This window comes from Meleagris gallopavo, chromosome 3 (assembly GCF_000146605.3).
Source record: "Meleagris gallopavo isolate NT-WF06-2002-E0010 breed Aviagen turkey brand Nicholas breeding stock chromosome 3, Turkey_5.1, whole genome shotgun sequence".
NCBI lineage: Eukaryota > Metazoa > Chordata > Aves > Galliformes > Phasianidae > Meleagris > Meleagris gallopavo.
In genome coordinates, this window is record NC_015013.2 from 47597012 (window position 1) to 47615174 (window position 18163).

An 18163-nucleotide genomic window follows, 5' to 3' on the forward strand; every position below is an offset into this window, starting at 1 on the left:
CAGGTTGCTCACAGCCCCATCCAGCCTGGCCTCGAGTGCTTCCAGGGAGGGGGGCATCCACAGCCTCCTTGGACAACCTCTTCCAGTGTCTCATCACCCTAACACCCATTTCTTCCTAACATCTACTCTAAATCTACCCTCTTCCAGTTTAAAGCCATTTCCTCTCATCCTGTTGCTACTGCCCTTATAGAAAGTCCCTCCCCAGCTTTCCTATAGGCCCCCTTCAGGTACTGGAAAAATTATCTCAAGTCAGATTGGGACTGCATCATATGTGATGAAGAATGTTAATAACAGGAAATAAATATGCTCCTAAAATATTTCAAAACAGTCTCCAAATCAACAATAGCACCACGTGTGTTAATGACATAAAGCCAACATTTGGAGAGCTAATACAGTAACACCCAAGGTCACCTGGGTTGAACTAAGATCTTCTCTAAAACATTCTAATTGCCTGATGGCACCATCTCTTCTGTCAGGGAAAGGAATGTAGTTACAGGTTCAATACAATAACTACATATAAATCTTTAGAAACCAAGCACGCCTCCTCCAAATCATCCTTTCAGAAATCCCCACTAGAAACCTCCTAACAAAAGTAGGATAACAAGCAAGCATTCTTCTGGTATCTGGGCAACAAAGCATTAGTAAGAAGATACTTAGTGTACTAATTCACTGGCAAGAAGGCTTATCTACAATTCTAATTATTTTCTAAGAGAAGGTGAAGGCGTTTCTGTCATGAACATTACGACTCTACAATCAACAAAGCACCAACCACTGGTTAGTTCTAGAGATGTACCTACTTAGCAAGGCAGAAAACTGAGTCAGTCAAGTTTTTACGAGGAAAAAAGCCAGAGAGGAACTTACAGACTCAGATACTCCTTCCTTTGCACCTTACCCTACAGTTTCTGTTACAGAATACCCAGCTATATCACCACTCTGTAGTCAGCTGTCATGAAATGTAACTGAAGCCCTAACATTTCAGAAATACGGATGTTCACTTACTGAACTGACAATGCAAACCATTTGCTTAAATACAAATTGTGTGCAGTTTTAACAAGATGCCTAGCAGCGGAAAGAACAGTAGGTATGCTTTTAATTTGAGGTAAATCTTCCCTAACTTCAGTTATTTACAGCTGCTTTAAGGCAGTCCACTCTCTCGCTTTTTATACACAAGTAAGAAATTTCAGCTCTTTCAATCTCTGAAATATTTGATTCCAAACTTCAGTGCAGCTTCCTATCACCATGTGAACCTAGCAGCTTTAAATATCTACTGAACTCATATGCCAGCTTCTGCTCAAAAGAACTAACGCTTTCTAGTGACTTATCTTTACATCTCTGGTAACACATAAGATCTTAAAATACTTGGGAATATGGGGAGAAGGCAAATAGGAGTAAAATGGGAAAACATTTCTCACCCTACAAGGTAGCTGCTGCATAGCAGAAGAGATCTTTCAAGATGTCTGCATTATTCAGCAAAAACTAGCCAAGAGCAGAACAAGTACCAGAACCATTTACCAGGCAGTTTCAAAAGCTAGCTGTGAAGGTATATTTTTGTATTTATGAATCATGGAATAAACTGAGCTTGAGATTTAAAAGCAGCCCATACTGCCATTTGGTACGTACATGAAATGAATTGGTGGCCTCAGTTCAGTTATCCTGGAGGTCTTATCTACTCGAGTGTAGAGTACTGAAGGTAACATGTGTGATAAAGAAAACAGACTTTGGGGATTCTGTTCTGGATTTCAGACATGTGAACAGATATTTCCTATAGATCTTGTAATATCAGCTACTGAGAAATAGCTGATTTTACAGTGGCAGAAAAATTTTATACAATTTTTCTATCTCAGTTTGAATAGGAGAGATACTTAACTAGAGCAAACAGAACAAACCTACTGAATAATAGTTGAAATTTATACTTAAAAATTACGATTGCACTATAAATTTGGTAAAGTTTCAAAAAAACTGTGATGTTCTATCAACTGGACTGCGAGACAGTCTTCTTGAATTACATGTAATTAAGAAAAAGCAATTTAGAAGTCATCTAACGTTACACAATTACAAAAACAGTCAGATCTGTTCCTGACAATTAGTCCAACCACTGCAAGCAGAAACCTGTATTAAGCTCTTTCAAAACAGTGACATTACTTTGTCTTCCTACCACCACCGTGTCCCCACCTCCCACAACTAAGGAACTGTAAAAAAGGAATATAATGGCAATGCAACATCACTATCCTAATGAATGCTTTTATAAGTGACATAGAGCCTGTCTACTATGGCTTTCGAAACCATTTATTTCCAACAGTGGATTCGTGGCCTCTTGTGATATTAATCTATTCAAACGTGACAGTGTAGCATGAATTTTAAATAGTACACAGCAAGTAGAAGATAATATTTTCTTACCACATATTTTACAGCACTTATGAACTGGTTATGAAAGAGCAGGTGTTGGGTTTCATCCTCTGGATTTGATGCAGTATAAAGCATTCCACAAATATTACAAGAAATAGCACCAAATCTCTTCTGTCCTGCATCCTATCAAAGAAAAAGGAAGAAAAAAAAGCCATGTCAATTCCAAGCACAGAAAATATAACAGAGCTTCCATCTCATTGGAAATGCCCTTTGTAACAGTGAAACTGATCTTCTAACACACTCAATACAAAGGCTAAATTTGAGTGAAACACAAGAAATAGTAAGTAGACAAATTAGAATTCCACCTTTTGAAAACCCACACAGCCTTAAAAGAGACATACACCACCTATCATTAAAACACTACCATTATTTTAATTACCATTTTAATTAGATTTCATCCTTCCTATGTTATGGACAATGGACTTTTCTCTCTATTAAAAAAAACAAACACCAACTTCCTTTGTTACACTACTTGCAGTAAATACAACCATTTCTTCACACACACTAAACCACATCCAGACCCACAGTATTTGGTGTGCACTACAGTTCTGCAGCTACAATACAAATGGAAGATCATACAACTTTACTTGCAACCCTTTGTCCAACCAAGCATTTTCCAATTAAGGGCACCGCTCAGTGCATATTGCTTTGGGATTTGTTCATCCAGGTGGCATCATTAATTTGGAAATGTGCTCAGACTGAGCAGTCAGTGCCTAATAAGGAATGCAGCATCAGGTGAGGAGAGTGCTCTTTCACAAAGAGTGAAACAATTTAGTTTAGATTGAAGTCTCCAGCCAGAAGAAGCGTGTCTTCAATTTCGGCCTAATGCTCAAATGCAATTTTCTGTAACTATACCTGAAAATTGTGTTTATGAAAGCAGCAGTAAGTGTCACTTTTAATCTATTTTAACATGCATAACACGTTACAAAGTAATTATATGCTCTGATACATATGATACTCTATAAGCAAAAGATGAGGCTTTGTGCATGTTTTTTTAAAGTAACAGATATTTGTGCACAAATTGAAAATACACAATTTGCTAGAAAATCTAACACCCAAATTAGTTTTCTAATAGCTGATACATTCACAGGTCTACTTCACAGATAAATGCATGTTGTTACAGTGCAGAAGTGTTGATTAGCTACTTCTTACTCCTTCCACCTTAAGCAAGTCTAAGAGCTGCATGCCAGCTCAGTTCTCCACATGACAGCAACTTATTTCAAGCAGCCATTAGAGAATTCCAACATGTAGGTATCAGTTTCTTTCCAAGAAGAGACTACAGGTACAACTGCTTTGGTCACGCAGATCCAGAATTGAACTCCTCTCTAAGAGCACATGAGTGGAAGTCAGCCAGAAGAAAGAAGGTGAATCTGACATGGTGTGCCAGTTCACACATTCATATCATATACAGAAAGACAAACAGAAGACCACTACATTGATGAAGGAAAAGGAGAGAAGCATCCTGAGGTTAGATTCACAAAGTCAGGACAAGATGAAGTTCCTAAGGTGCAAAAATTGAATTCAATACATTTCACTCTACCTGCAGACTTCCCTTAAGGAAGCAACATAATACTAAAGAAGGTCCCCATCTGGTCACCAAATTATGCTCAAGGGCTTATCTACGAGACAAGAGAAAAGGCAATTCAGCAGGAAGGATACATGGCGATTATCTTAAAATGAAGCAACTGAACCAAACTTAATTTCTAGATGAGGGTGGAGAACATATGCCCATGTCTAGGGTACAGTAAGTGAAGAGGGAATCTACTCTGGTGCTTGGAGCACACTTAAAAAAAAAAAGAAGTAGATTAGAAAATCTGTTACCTAAAGTAACTCCTAAAATATCAGTACTGCAATGAAACAATTTCTGTTCAACTCGCTAAGAAATTAAAGGTATTTAAGCCAAAACACCTATCTCAAGCCAAAACCAAACAAAAAATAAAGCAGCTACGCCATCAACAAGGAGAGGCTAGAAAATCCCCACAGCTGCCGAGCTCCTTAGCTTGCCCTATCTCATATTGTAAATACACATGCTGCTTTGGCAGCATTGCCATATTTGATAGTTTGTTTTTTAGATGTTGCTGGTATCATTTTGAGACGCACTCAGTTGCACCAATGTGTGACACACAAACAGGTTAGTGCCATAAACCTGCTATGTGAACATCAGAAAAACACATTATAGCATCTACAGCAATCTTCTGAACTCTGTAGAGCCAACATTTGTCGAGCCTATTTTCCTTTTTTTTTTTTTTGTTAAGCAAATACTTAGCAGTGTCCTGAGGGTAATAGTGGTGATAGCACTTTTCTTTGTAACCGAAAGAGAGTTTCAGACGCACACTGCAGGACACAACGCTTCAAGGGAGGAAGAGAAAAAAGCTTTGTAAATCCATATAATACAGGACTAGAACATGGAAAATAAAGTTAGGAGTTATGAAGAATGCATTTTGCACTTTAAGAAAACATCTAGGGAATCTGGCTATTTTTAACCTTGCACCATTGCAAAAGTAAAAGGGGAAAGGGCATGCATCAAGAGATAAGAAGTGTTCCCAAACAACACTGCATTCAAGGTCACCAGTTCTACCTAACGGGAAGACAAACGAACAAACCAACATTATGCACCACACTTGAGAGTAAATGAAACCCTTAAAAACTCAGATGTGGGGAATTAAAAACAAACAAGCCAACAAACAAAACCCAACATGCTCTCACAGTCTAATTGCGGTATTTATTTAAGTTTATCTTGCTTTAACTTCAAATTGATGGGCTTCAATCTTGTCAGCCAACACTGGATTAGAAACTGGACAATAAATATACTGATGACTTCTAGGGAACCTGCTTTAGAAGGGGGGTTGGACTCAATCTCTTGAGATCCCTTCCAACCTCTGCAATTCTGATTCTGTGACTTGCCAGAACTAGAAAATTGTGTCAGATTTGGCTCTCAGAACTCAAAGAGGCTTTATCAGAGCAGCATTTAAGAAAACGTGTGGTTGTAGGAAGAAAAATGAGTTATTCTCTGTAAATCTCAGTTTTCTAAACAGAAACAATAAGGAGCAGGAATACTTCTACTTCCAAATGAAATTCTGCAAGCGTAGATGGCAGTTAAGCATTCTCGATATATCAGGCAATCCTCATTCATAAAGATAAAGGATAGGTGAGAAGCACTGGTTTTCTAGGCTAACTGTAATGGAACACTGCAACAATATTGTCTCAGTCTCCAGAAGGATTTCTTAAATCTGCGTTAGACAGAAAGAAAAGTCTTACCAATATCTTCTTTGAGAAGATGCATGTCTGCTGATCCTCCATGTGTGGAATAGGGAGCCCTGCAAGCAAAAAAGGCATTTGGTGCCTCTGTAGGAGATGAAAAGGGGCCTTTTTTATTCTTCTCTCTCTCTTCAGGCACAGATTAGGTCACCTCTTTCTTTATTATCTAGTGTGTGTTAGAGCAAGATCATTTTTTCCTCTCATCTTCTCATATAGAGCAAGAATATAACCCAGCCATAAAACAGGCAGGCTGGAAAGGAAATACAATGGAGAAGAACAGGAAGGAACAACACAAAGATTTTCGGGCTCCCCACAGCAAATGAAAACATCAAAGAATGCCATTTAAACAAAAGATGCATTCAAGACAGAAGTTGATGGGTGGATCTCCTTGAATGAGAGGATCGGAAGACACGACCCAACTCAGAAACAAGTTTCACTTGGAAATGAACTGCTGTGCACGGCATTTACAACAACAGCAACAAGAAAATAAATCACCAGCAATACTCCTCTTTCTGAAAAGAAATTTTAGCCAACTTAGAACTTTCAGAACTGTGATGTATCAGTTGTTTTTTTGTTTGTTTGTTTTTAATATATATTAGAGAAAATGCAAAATGAGATGTCCTCACTCGTCATCAGTTAGAGCAACATGAAAAAAATACAAACTTAAAAACCAAACCTGCACAATCCATTCTCAACCCACGTGAAAACACAATTCAAGTATATCACAGAGTGCCCTGATGCTAGTAACCTTTGTGCTTGAATTCCCCGTATCAGGTCACAGCTAACCTTAGTGAACACTCCTCAAAACTTTCAGGACAAAGAATGCTGAACACACCACCTGGATTTGCCTGAGAAAGCTGGGCTTTCCTGGAGGACCAGGAATGAGAAGGAATGACAATGAGAGACGGTAACCATTAGAGTCCCACGAGGGGCAGAGCTGTCCCAAAGGGTAAGATTTACACGAGCATTAAGGGAGAGTCATTGCTCTCATCTCTACTCAATCCCTTCCCAGACGTTCATACATTAACCGCTGCGTTGTTCTCACTGGGACTGCAGGAGATGACACGTAACTACTGAGAACACCACAGTATTGACCCCAAATCAGTCTCCACTTCTTCAGAGAAATTGCCAACTGGACTGTTCCAGTTTAAGGAAGAAATCTGCAATTTTAAATAACGCTTATTACACAAGTTTCTTCAAGTTCATGAGAAATCACTTCTACACTTACTTTATTATTTCCATCAAGGATTGTGGTTTCAACTTAAATGAAAACATCTATTTCAGTCAAATTGAAAATTATGTCCAAGTTTAAACAAGATATATGGAATATTTCAAGTATGACATCCAAATGTATAAACTGAATTAAGCTACATACCACTTCCATACACAGCACCAGAATCAAAGCACCTTTCATCAAGCAATCCTGATCCATGCATTTACTGACATTCATAAAATCACCTACGCTTCTTCAGGCTTGTTTCCATCCAGGTATTAGCTCAGAACATTAGAAAGGCAGAAGAATCTCTGCAATGCTATATTGTTATCACTTTGATTATGTGTTTTCACTGTTCAATCGCTGTACACGTCCTTCCCTAAAACTGGTGAGCACCATTTTCAACAGACTAGCTTTATTTGCAGAGAAACATGTGTCCTTAGTGGCATAAAACGGAAGAAAACCTGTGAGGTACAGAGATACTACTCAGAACGTTCTTTTGTAGCGTTATCATTTCATACTTTCACGGTCAAAATTTTGTTCTAGATGTGGCAGGAAACCAGAATTTCACAAGAAGACAACAGATGACTTCTCTCATCTTGGATGTAAAGCAAGATCTCATGCAAGCTGACAATACTTGCTTTGCACATTTACACTTCCTTTAACTTCTGAAACTGAAAGAACAGATGATTTCATATTCAAATATAAGGAAAAAAAGTACATAATCCTGTAAAAGTTCCAGTTTGGAACTTCACTTTACCTGTACAGTACAATTCACAGATATTCAGAACAGATTACTTCTCTAAACACTAAAGTGGGGAGTTGGAACATGAGATATTTTGGAGCTCAATCTGACCTTCCTGCAGATGAACAGATATACCCAGCTTATACTGTCAAGATAGTTAAAAGGCACCTCTCAGGCATTTACTTACTTCAAGGTATAACAAAGTGTGAGTTAAATGTTCCCCGCTCTGAATAAAAGCGGGACTTCTCATAGTTGCTCAAATTACAGAAGAATGAGACTGCTTCACTATTCTTAGAGGAGCATTACAGAAGTACATAAGCACCTTTGAAACTATCTCCAAAAAAACAAATAAAGCAAAAAAAACAAAAACAAAAAAAAAACCCACACCAAAAACCACCCCATAAGAACAACAAAAACCAATTCATAGAACCAGTTCCCCCAGACTTCTCATAGCTGTTCAGCCATTCAGAATGAACACTTAAGAAATTCACCATGGGTTTGCAAAACCAAACTGTTGCCTTCAAAAATTACCATAGTTTGTTACATGTCTTTAATTCCATTCTTTTGAGTATTAGTATGAACTATGTCTGTACTTCAGAGGCCCACTTGGCAATTCTTTCACCCCCAGATGCCAGCACAAACTATTGCTGACACAACTTTGTCTTGTCTCTGCAGTAACTGACATCAATTTTACAGGGTGGCATAACAAATATTTGAGATCCTCAGTATTTTTGGTAATGCTAACAGAATCTGAGTACTACATTCCCCAGTGCTCTGCAGGTAAAGCAAACTATGGGCATTATCAAAACGCTCTTTCAAGAGAGTAACAAAGCCAACTCCAAACACAGTGAAATTGAAGTGAATAAGGTTTGCATGAAGTGATAAAAACTAAAACATACTAGATGGTACGAAGCTGCTGCTTGCAAGTAAACAGAATATTTTGTTTTTAAATTTGCACTTTCCAGGAATACTTACAGAAAACAAGAACTAGGTCTCTCTCATTTCTCCTACTATTCTTCAGAGGTGACCATTCTTTATAATCTAAAATGTTGCTGGGTAAAACAACTTACAACTTTTACTTGAATATCTGGTGAAAAAATTACTCTCCTCAGTAGCTAAGCAGTAAGTTATTTCTTCTTGTCACAGGTCCTAAGCAACTCATCAGTCACACACTATTAACTAAAAAAATATGTAAAATTCACTGCACTGATGAGGAATACTCTACAGCTCTTTCTATGTAGCTATTTAACTTTGTTGGTAAAATGACTTTTAAAGAGGCAACAGCCAAACGACTTAAGTAAATGTTAGCTATTGTTCATAATATACTCTTTTATACTGTTTACCATTCTGTGACTAGGCATTCAAGCATCTAAACGGGTTTCATTTAGGCAAATCAAGGATATACTTATCAAATCACTTCTTAGAAGTTCTGCTTTTGAAATATTAAAGCATTCAGAGTTCAGCTGGTTCTACTTTGGTTAATACTTTCCTATGTATAATCCATGCCTTGCACGAAAAATACTGCATTTTAGCCAGAACATTAATGCAACATGAGAGTGGTAATCTCATTGAGAAGCATCCCACGGGCTCCTTCTTCCTAACACTCTGGCTTCCCCTCCCTCAGCAGCTTCCCAGATTTCAATTTCCCAAGGCTTCTGTGACATACTATGGTGAAAATCAGTGTGTACATAGAAAAATAAACATACATTTGTTCCAAGACAAAAAGTTTGTCTCAGAACCTTGCAGACTTGAACGATGCAGGAATAAAACCATTCATACCAATTTCACACACATCTACCAGATGCAAATCCCCCCGTGCATCTGAAATATTAAGAAACTGAGTTTTTGCACGTAAGCAAATGCACATTCATTATCCCTAAAGCAAATTAATTTCTACTGAGCAGTCAATCTTTTCAAAGCAGCAGCATTTTTCTAACAAGAATCACTTTTAAATGTAAGTCACTCTGCTACCACTTCCTCTAAAAAACTAAATGACGATTTAGCAAGGGTTTCATTTTCATGAATCAGTTACAATGGCAATAGTAGTACGTACAAGTGAGGACTTTTACTCTTGCTCTTAGAAATACAGCACTGCTAATTCAGAAGTAATCTGTTGAGAAACTATAAACCTTACTAAAAGGACGTTACTTACTATGATCAGCTGCTTTTCACCATCTTTTCCTGCTTCTTTTAGCTTTTGAATGTGCTCCTCGGATGGCAGCAAGTTACTGCACTTTGATGTTAATGCAGGATTTGTCGATGGAACCCTAGAATACAAATATATTTCATGTTAAAAAGGGACTGCTCATACCTGTCATTCCAGACATACTAATCACAATAGTTTTAAGTAACTAAACTTCAAAAGGATGCAAATGTAAGTTTCAAGCTCCAAAACATAGCCCTATATATTTTAGCTTGCAAACCAGATGGAATAATGGGGAAATAAGAGGACTAAAAACACAGTTTGTGTCTAAACCAATTACAAGATTTTTTTGGTAATAAAAAAAAAAAGGTGGAATTTATTATCAAGTAGGATAGAGGTTATTCACACCTATTAAGAGAATAAAAACCTGAGGCGTTTTCAGAGCATGAAGGATGGTGCCTAATGCTGTTCATTTCCCACACAAGGTTTAGATTACTAGTTACAGGTATCACGTGTCAGGCTGCTGAAGCAAACCCTGTAATTGTTGCCACAAATTCCAGAAAGCTCTATAAAACAGGTAACATAAATCTCTCAAACTCAATTCAGACTTACTGCTGTCAGTGAGGGAAGATGGGAAGGAGGGAGGAAGAAGAGAACTTAAGGAATAAATAATTTAAATTCCTACAATATTCTCAGTCAGTTTAAGTCTGTCATAGTCACACCCCAAAATTTGCATTAACTGGCTACTTTAAGGGTTGCCTTTTTCTATCTGTAACCTTTTCTTACAAAGCACCTAAAAAGAGAGCTACGCTGTAGCTAATACGCATTACTCTTGCATTATAGCAGGGTACCACAAGCAGAATGACGGTTTAAGCCTAGGACAAATCAGGGAAATCAGGCTAAAAAAGCTCTCAGAATACATGCATCTCCATAATAGTAAGGCAATATGGATATTATGGCTAAAAACGTAGTAAACTTGAGTAAATGCAGAAAGCTATTGAACAGTTAAGAATGAACACGTTCCTTTAACTACACTTATATCTACATTAACACTCACTGCCTGTGAAATTCCACAGCAGTATGGTTTAGCACATACAAAAGTGTTGGATAGTCTGAACTGTTAATCTGGCCTCAGAGGAAGAACTGAAAATGAATCATTTTTTGTCTTTGTTATGAATACAGAAAGAAGAAGCAATTTACTAACCGCTGTGCCAACTACATTGCTGTTCAAGATTTTAGGGATGAAGAAATTATTTTCTTTAGTAGGTCATAAAACTACAGTAAAAAGCTACAAGTCTACACAATCTGAACATTACTTACACAGTGTCAGTTTGAACTTAATAGTAGCAACATCCCTTTTCTATAAGGCAGCTGACCAAAAGAGCACTGAATTTTAGTTCTAGAGCAACCATATGAAAGTCTCAAATTAAGCACTCTTTTCTTTACCTGAAAAAACCACATATACAAAGAACATCCTACTTTAAGGATTAGGAAATCCTCCCAAAAGTAGACAAAAAAAAATACCGCTAAGCAAAAATCACATAGTAATTCCTCCTTACATACTTTCTCTTAGTCTCCTCCTCAAATCAGATGATTAGAAATGTTTGCCTGACCTTACTAAACCCTACTTTAAAATAGTACAGTTACTTAAAAGTACTTCCTTGACTTTCTTAACAGAACAAAAATATCTTTTAGTAACTAGATAAAATTGAAGTCTATTTTTATTTAATAAAAATAAGAAACTACTCATTTGAAATTGGAAGTTGAGGTTAGGAAAACAGTCTTATAATAAAAATGGTCGTAACTCTAAGAAAGGTTACAGCCATTCCATCACGTATGAAATACTATACCTGTTCTCAGTTTCAGAAGTTTGATTTGTAGATGAGGTGTGTGTCAGCTGCTTGGGAGCCAAACCTACAACTAACCAAAGATTGTCATTTCATTAGAAAGTTGTTAGCTACAAAGAAAATTTGAACTACACAGTGTGTTCTTTTAAACACTGAAACTAATTTACTTAAGTTCAAGATAATGCTGCAATTTGCTCATAACCAATAAGGAGATGCAACTTTTGAGGCAGTATTCAAGTGTTTCACCACCTATACTTAAACAACATGCAATTTTCTTTAACATTTTCTGGGCAGCTCTGTGTAACAGCTTGCCAACCACTAAGCACGGGCAGTAGTGAAACTACACCAGAGTTTATAGTATTAGAATCATAAATCCATCACCTGAAGCATGCTCCATGAACTGAAGAAGCAACTCAGAATAGATTTAAAAAAAAAAAAACAACCCACATTTTCACATTCTCTTACAGCACAGAGTATTTAGCTCTACAACAATATCCTAAAATAGTAGTAAAATTGTAACTGGTTAGTAGAGCAAAATAATTAAGCAGTGCTCTCCAGATCAGATTTTCAAACAAAACAAAACCCTATCAAATCAAGAATTCAAGAACACAAAAGAATGAACAACTTCAAGGGGAAAGATACGTTGTGATCCACTGACAGTATTTCTTAATCAAACGTACTTGAGCTAAAATATTTACATCTCACTAATCACAAGGTCTAACAAACAGAATTCACAGGCTGAAAAAAAACAAAAATACATAATAAAACTAGAGAGCAATTACACAATTCATAATTTGGTCAAGATTAAGCACAACAAATTAGAAGAAAGAAATGCTGATATCTATGCAAAAGAAGTGGGAACCAGTAGGGGATCCTTAACAAAAAGAGACACAAAAGAAGAAAGCAATTGAAAAATTGAAGGTTTTTTTATTAATTTATTACATGGAAAAGGTTGTTTTTTGTGCTTGCTTATGAATAAGTTGTCACTTCACTTATGCTGAAATAGAGCACATTAAAGCATTAAAATATTCATGCATAAAGCACAAAGAATTACCAGAAGTAGAGCTGGGAAGAAAAACATACTACTTCTCACTTCAGAACCCTCAGATAGAATCACATTTGCTGTTATTAACGTGGTTATAGTGTTAGGTGTAAAGATAGATTAAAACCTTTAGTGAACAGTTCCAGTTCTGGAAGTTTGGCTCTGTGAAACATCTCTCTGGAAGAAATACTATTACTTCCAATGCAGCTGATCAGCAAAAGAAGAAAAAATATTAGTAAACAATTACCTTGTAGGTCGCATTCTCCAGGCTCTTTTTTAAATTGTTTTGATGGTTTAGGAGCTGTAAGATGCTTTACTGGAGAGCTTTCTGGACTTGATTCTAAACGTAATTCAAAGTTCTAAGTAAAACACAGAAGATTAGATTTAAATTTAAAAAAGCAAACAACTATTTAATGTCTCTAATATATTATCAAAACCACTCAATTAACGCAGTATTAACACCTTGAATACAGCACCAGTTTTTCTATTTCAATCATAGATTGAAATTCAATTTTAAGTAGACAAAATGCATTAGCTTAGGTAGTCCATACTGAAGTAGAGAACGCTCCCCCCGCTCCATTTCTTTTAATACATCTTTTCAGAAAAGCTTAAGTCATCACAAAACACCCAGATGAACCTGTACAACCTTTGGCTGCAGCAGGAAATTTTTAACCATCAACATTTAAGTGGCTAAGGAACTTGGGAGAATGAACAGATCGATTTTCCAGTTTACTGTCATTTCATCTATGATAACACATCAGCGACAGGACTTTCAACACATCTGAAAGCATAAGTTACTGTAAAATAAAGTCATTGTTAAAACAAACCTTCTAAGCAGGGCATTCTCAGAAAACAACAGACTCAGAACACCCTCCCCATCACACGCTGTAACTAAGATGACTTACCTCATCAGGTCGTGGCTCAGAGAAATGTTTTGTCAAATTATGCAACAAACCATTTTCCGCACCTCTTTTCGTGGGTTGTTTCATTTCTAATGCCACTTCTTTACTTCCAGCTCTTTCAGATGAAGGGTCTGACTTGTCCTGCACACAAGCTGCACTTTCATTCTCAGACAGTCTTGTCACTGGCAGCTGGCCTTCTGCCTTAGAATGCTGTGCTTCTGTAGCTATTGGACTTGCCTCTGAAACTTCAGGGAAATTTTTTAACAAAGAAAGCTTGGGGGCATTAGCAGAATTTAAGTTAGTCTGCTTCACGTTATTGGCTTTCAGTAATTTAATTTTGGTCCATTTAGAGTTTTTGTTTGAGGAGTTACTTCTACCATTCAAAGTACACTTGACAGGCATTCCTTTTTTGCTGGGGAAAAAACGTTTGCACTGAGTACTTTGAGCAGGTTCTTTCTGAGTAAGTGTTTCACTTTGTTGCAGCTGTACTTCAGCATGCTTTTCTTCTTCTGTTTTATTACACTCAGCATTAGGGGAATCTTTTTTCACCTCTACTGTATCTGACTCAATTTCACCCGCAATTTCTTCACAAAGTTCAAGGATGCTCACCCTTTTGGATTTCACATCATTCTCGGGTTGATCAGCTACTTTTGTTTCACTTACAGACAGCTGTGAAACCTTGTTTGGTTTGATATTGCCTTTTACTGTCTTAGAATTTGGCTTCGGAGAATCTACTTTCACTTTCTTTGTGCTGCTAGGAATTGGAGATACAGGGTCTTTTTGGTCTTTCTTAACTCCTTCAAGGCCGTCATCAGGACATAACGATGAGTCTTCAACGCTGTGTTGAAGGCTTTTTGAATTATCATTTTTCTTGTCTGCCTTACACTTCTTCTCTTTCGGAGAGCTAGTCACTTCTACATGTGTTTCTTTATCTTCTTTTGCATTGTTTGACTTTATTTTGGTATTTTTCTGTTCTGCTTTCTCTCCAGCAGGCTTAAGCACTTTTGGTGCAACATTGTGAGCAGGTCTTTTCGCCTGGCTACTCTGTTTCACATCCAAAGCTTTTTCTTCTTTAACTTCTCTGCTGCGAAGGGATCTTGCAGGCTCTTCTGTGTGTGTTAGCTGCTGCAGCCTCTGTGATCTCCTCGCACCAGGCTCACTTGGAGCAGTTACGCATTTTGACCTAGGAATTTCTTGCACAGGTTTTTTCTGGCACACCTCTTTACTTTTTGTAGATTTAGGCTGTTGTTGGACCTTTTTGTCAGGTACTGTTTTACTACTTAAGTTGAATCCCGATGACCTTGTAGTCATGCGTGTTCCTAGTTCAGATTCATTTGCGTTGACACTGAAATATTCAAATAATTATTTTTCAGCACCCAGAAAAATCTTATTTGTCATTAAAAAAATGTCACATTCCTACTAACTCTGCTTGTGGTTTGTTGTTTTTTTCCTCCCCCTCTTTATAAGAAATTGTATATTCGTAATACTTCTAGAATCGCTTTCTCTAGAATCTGTCTAAAGAGACATCACTTCCACCTGGTTCCTCTTAAGTGCAGTGCTCAATGCCTTTTTGTATTGCAAGACTGAACCATGAACTCCACATGAATGCCTTCCAACATTTCTAGCAGACGTTAATTGTTGATACACGTAGCCTTTAAATGAAGTATCAGCTTTATTTTCCCTCTAGAACCCTTTCTGAAGGACTCCTGGATTTCAAGACACTAAAACGGTTCCGGAGAAAGATCATGTAGAAGATATTAAAATGATTTAAAGCTGATTGTCCCACTAGTAATATTTAACTATTTTATACTTAACTATTTTAACTACCTTTAACTCCAATTCACTCTCTTTATACCGTTTCTGCACTAATTCAGTTTAGAAAGAAAAGGTAGAATAATTACTGTTTTATCACTGACCTGTTTGATTTGACAGAGGTTCTGAGTACAGTTTTCTCCTGCACTGCACACTGATTAGAGTTCGATTTATTTGAGACATGTTTTGCATCTGACACCTCTTTCTCCTTCTTTGCTGACGATGGTCTGCTGTTCTTGTCTAGCCTGGGACGTTTAGCAGATGGCTCTACTAACGCAGACTTCCTTTTCTGAGCTGCCATTTCTGTAAAACGCAACAATTGATTCAGCTTTCAAAGTCTTTGACAGCTCTTACAATAGAATCAAAGACCTGCCTCTTTTACAGAATAAAGTAACTGATATTCACTTTTCCTTTTAGAGGCAGGCCATGCTAACTTTGTTCAGAGAGCAAATCAAAGCAACCAAATTACATTTATTTTACTTACAGGTTTTTACAAGAGGCAATCGATGTTTAGGCCAAAGTAACTGATCACGGTGTGCCAAGAGCATTCCTTACGTATATGCTTACCAACAAGACGTTTCATGACACCTACAAAAAGCACAACATGTTCACACAGCACTTAGATCAAGTCAGCACTTTGAGTTTCTTCTCAGACTCTGAACTCAATATTCCCACCCTTTCCCAACCCCTCAAACAATGCTTAAAATTTCTTCGATATTCAATTTAACAACAAACAGACAAAAAATTCTGCTTTTATTTATACATCTCAAAATGCTGGGCATTTTGCTGTCCTACCTTTTGAACTGTGGCAGATACAGTATATATATTTGAAGTTTCTTGGCCTTTTCCATTTTTCCAAAAAACAGTAAGGTGCCCTTTTTCCATAGTGGGCCTCCTCACAACTCCATGCATCCCAGCAACAGCAAATCAATTCATTACATTCTAAGTTTTGAGTCTGCTTCTACAGAACTTTAAGGACATCAGCAACTGTCTACAACTTCTCCATCTAATACCAATTATGCTATGGTTCAGAGACAGAAAGTCTAGGAAGAAGCATTTTTGAGACATTTGCCCCGGGCATTAAGGAAGATGATGTCTCCAGAAACAATATTGAAGAAGCAGCAGTTAATAAGCACTAGAGTTTAAAAACTGACAGATTCTTGGTGAAGCCATCCCAGGCTCTTTTACACCTGTGGCTTCTGCAGCTTTTAAGTTCTCTTATCCAAAGGTACCATTTTCAGCAATAATTGTTCAGTAAAGGTATAATCATCTCTCTAAAAAAATTGAGGTTGCTGGAAGACACAGTGCTCAGAACTTCCCTACCACCTTTTTAGGTCAAGATTTATCTATTAATTTTTGCCAAGGACAGCCAGACAAATTTCTAAAAGAGAACTCTAATAGTTTTCAAGTGTTAACTCATCTGATGTAAAGTGACAGATTTTATGGTCAAGCAGGAACTTCACAATTACCAGCTATACAACACTGCTTAGATATTTCATTTCAGCACAACTTCAGTCAGCCTTCCAGCACTCACAAACACATGCCTTTTTCCCAGCAATTTGGCAGATACTCACATTAAGCAACTTTTAATAACCATTCATTATCCAAAAAGAAAAGAGCTATGCATTCTTTCCAACATTTCACACTTACAATTGTCCTTAACCCCATTATCATTTACCCACTCTCTCGTGAGGCCATCTCTAAACACACAATATGAACCATGCTCAAATTCAGACACCAATGCTGTTTTCTGACTTTCTCATTTAAAGAAGCCATGTGACCAGCAACATACATTTGAAGTGGCATTAAAGAACGTATATAGGGAAAAAAATCTCTAATAGCACTTCTCGTATTGTAGTATTCTCATACTGATTCTTATCCAGGTTGTATGGGTCGCTCAGCAGTCTGATCTAGTGGTTGGCAACTATGTCCATGGCAGAGCCCGGAGCTTGATGGTCCCTTCCAACCTAAGCCATTCTTTGATTCTATTTCCATGTCTCTACCCAAGAAGCAGAAAACAGAGCCTTACCAATAGTGAATGCGCTCTGTGGCATATAGAAAAACCAGTTTTCCACTCCTCAAAGTCAAGAGATGCGGTATGGTCAGTTTACAGCTGCACTCAGAACAAAAACACCAGGCACAAAGACCAAACGAGGCTGCAGGCTTACAGTCTCTTAGTTCAGAGAACACCAGTGACTCCCAGCATTTGAGATCACGGTGACACACACACCATGCAGCCACACAAACCTTCCTGGTGCTTTCCAGCCACTCCGGGCCACATGACAGGGCACGTTCAAGGAAGACTTTCAAGAGGAAAGCAAAAACTGCGATCCTTCCCTCACCAGTACTGCTTTTCCGGGCACTGACAAAACATCCTCTTTCTACAAACAGCTCCAGCTTCTTAGCAGCCAATCCCTCTCTCCTAACGCCGTCGGCAGCTGGGCAAGGACCTGCCAGCTCTTCAGCTCCTGCCCCAAAGAAGTCCCTCTGGTACAAAGCCAGGTTAGGAGGAGAAGGGAAGGCGCTGAAGAAACGCGAGAACAAACTATGCAACGACCAAAGCTTTCGCTACACGAAGTGGAGGGAGAGCCCAGCAACGCCGCAGCACCCACAGCGCCGAGCCCCCGAGGCAGGAACAAGGCTTCGGGTTCTGACGGGCTGGGAAGGAGGAGGGGGAGGCGGTTGGGGACACCTGCCTGACAGGGACGGGCTGGCACACGGACCTCAGAACTCCAGAGAAAGGCCAACAGAAGGCCTCGGTGCGGGCCCGGTGCCGCCCCACGGCCACAGCGCTG

The 18163-nt window shown here is 38.1% G+C and overlaps 1 protein-coding gene across 2 annotated transcripts in view; it reads right to left on the minus strand.

Annotated features, from left to right (window-relative positions):
* ESCO1 (establishment of sister chromatid cohesion N-acetyltransferase 1) overlaps nucleotides 1–17883 on the minus strand; it is a 27045-nt gene extending 9162 nt beyond the window's left edge. Inside the window, exons 1-8 of one of the 2 annotated variants that reach the window (XR_004159240.1) lie at nucleotides 17616–17883; nucleotides 15853–15956; nucleotides 15473–15671; nucleotides 13560–14901; nucleotides 12902–13013; nucleotides 11616–11685; nucleotides 9775–9889; nucleotides 2398–2529 (exon numbers count right to left, since the gene is read on the minus strand). Coding sequence is in view for 1 of the 2 variants with exons in the window: in XM_010708825.3 (XP_010707127.1) it covers nucleotides 2398–2529; nucleotides 9775–9889; nucleotides 11616–11685; nucleotides 12902–13013; nucleotides 13560–14901; nucleotides 15473–15669 (1968 nt within the window). In the remaining variant the exon portion in view is untranslated. The remainder of the gene's footprint in view (nucleotides 1–2397; nucleotides 2530–9774; nucleotides 9890–11615; nucleotides 11686–12901; nucleotides 13014–13559; nucleotides 14902–15472; nucleotides 15672–15852; nucleotides 15957–17615) is intronic. The other variant, XM_010708825.3, reaches the window with a different exon arrangement.
* Nucleotides 17884–18163: the final 280 nt, after the last annotated feature.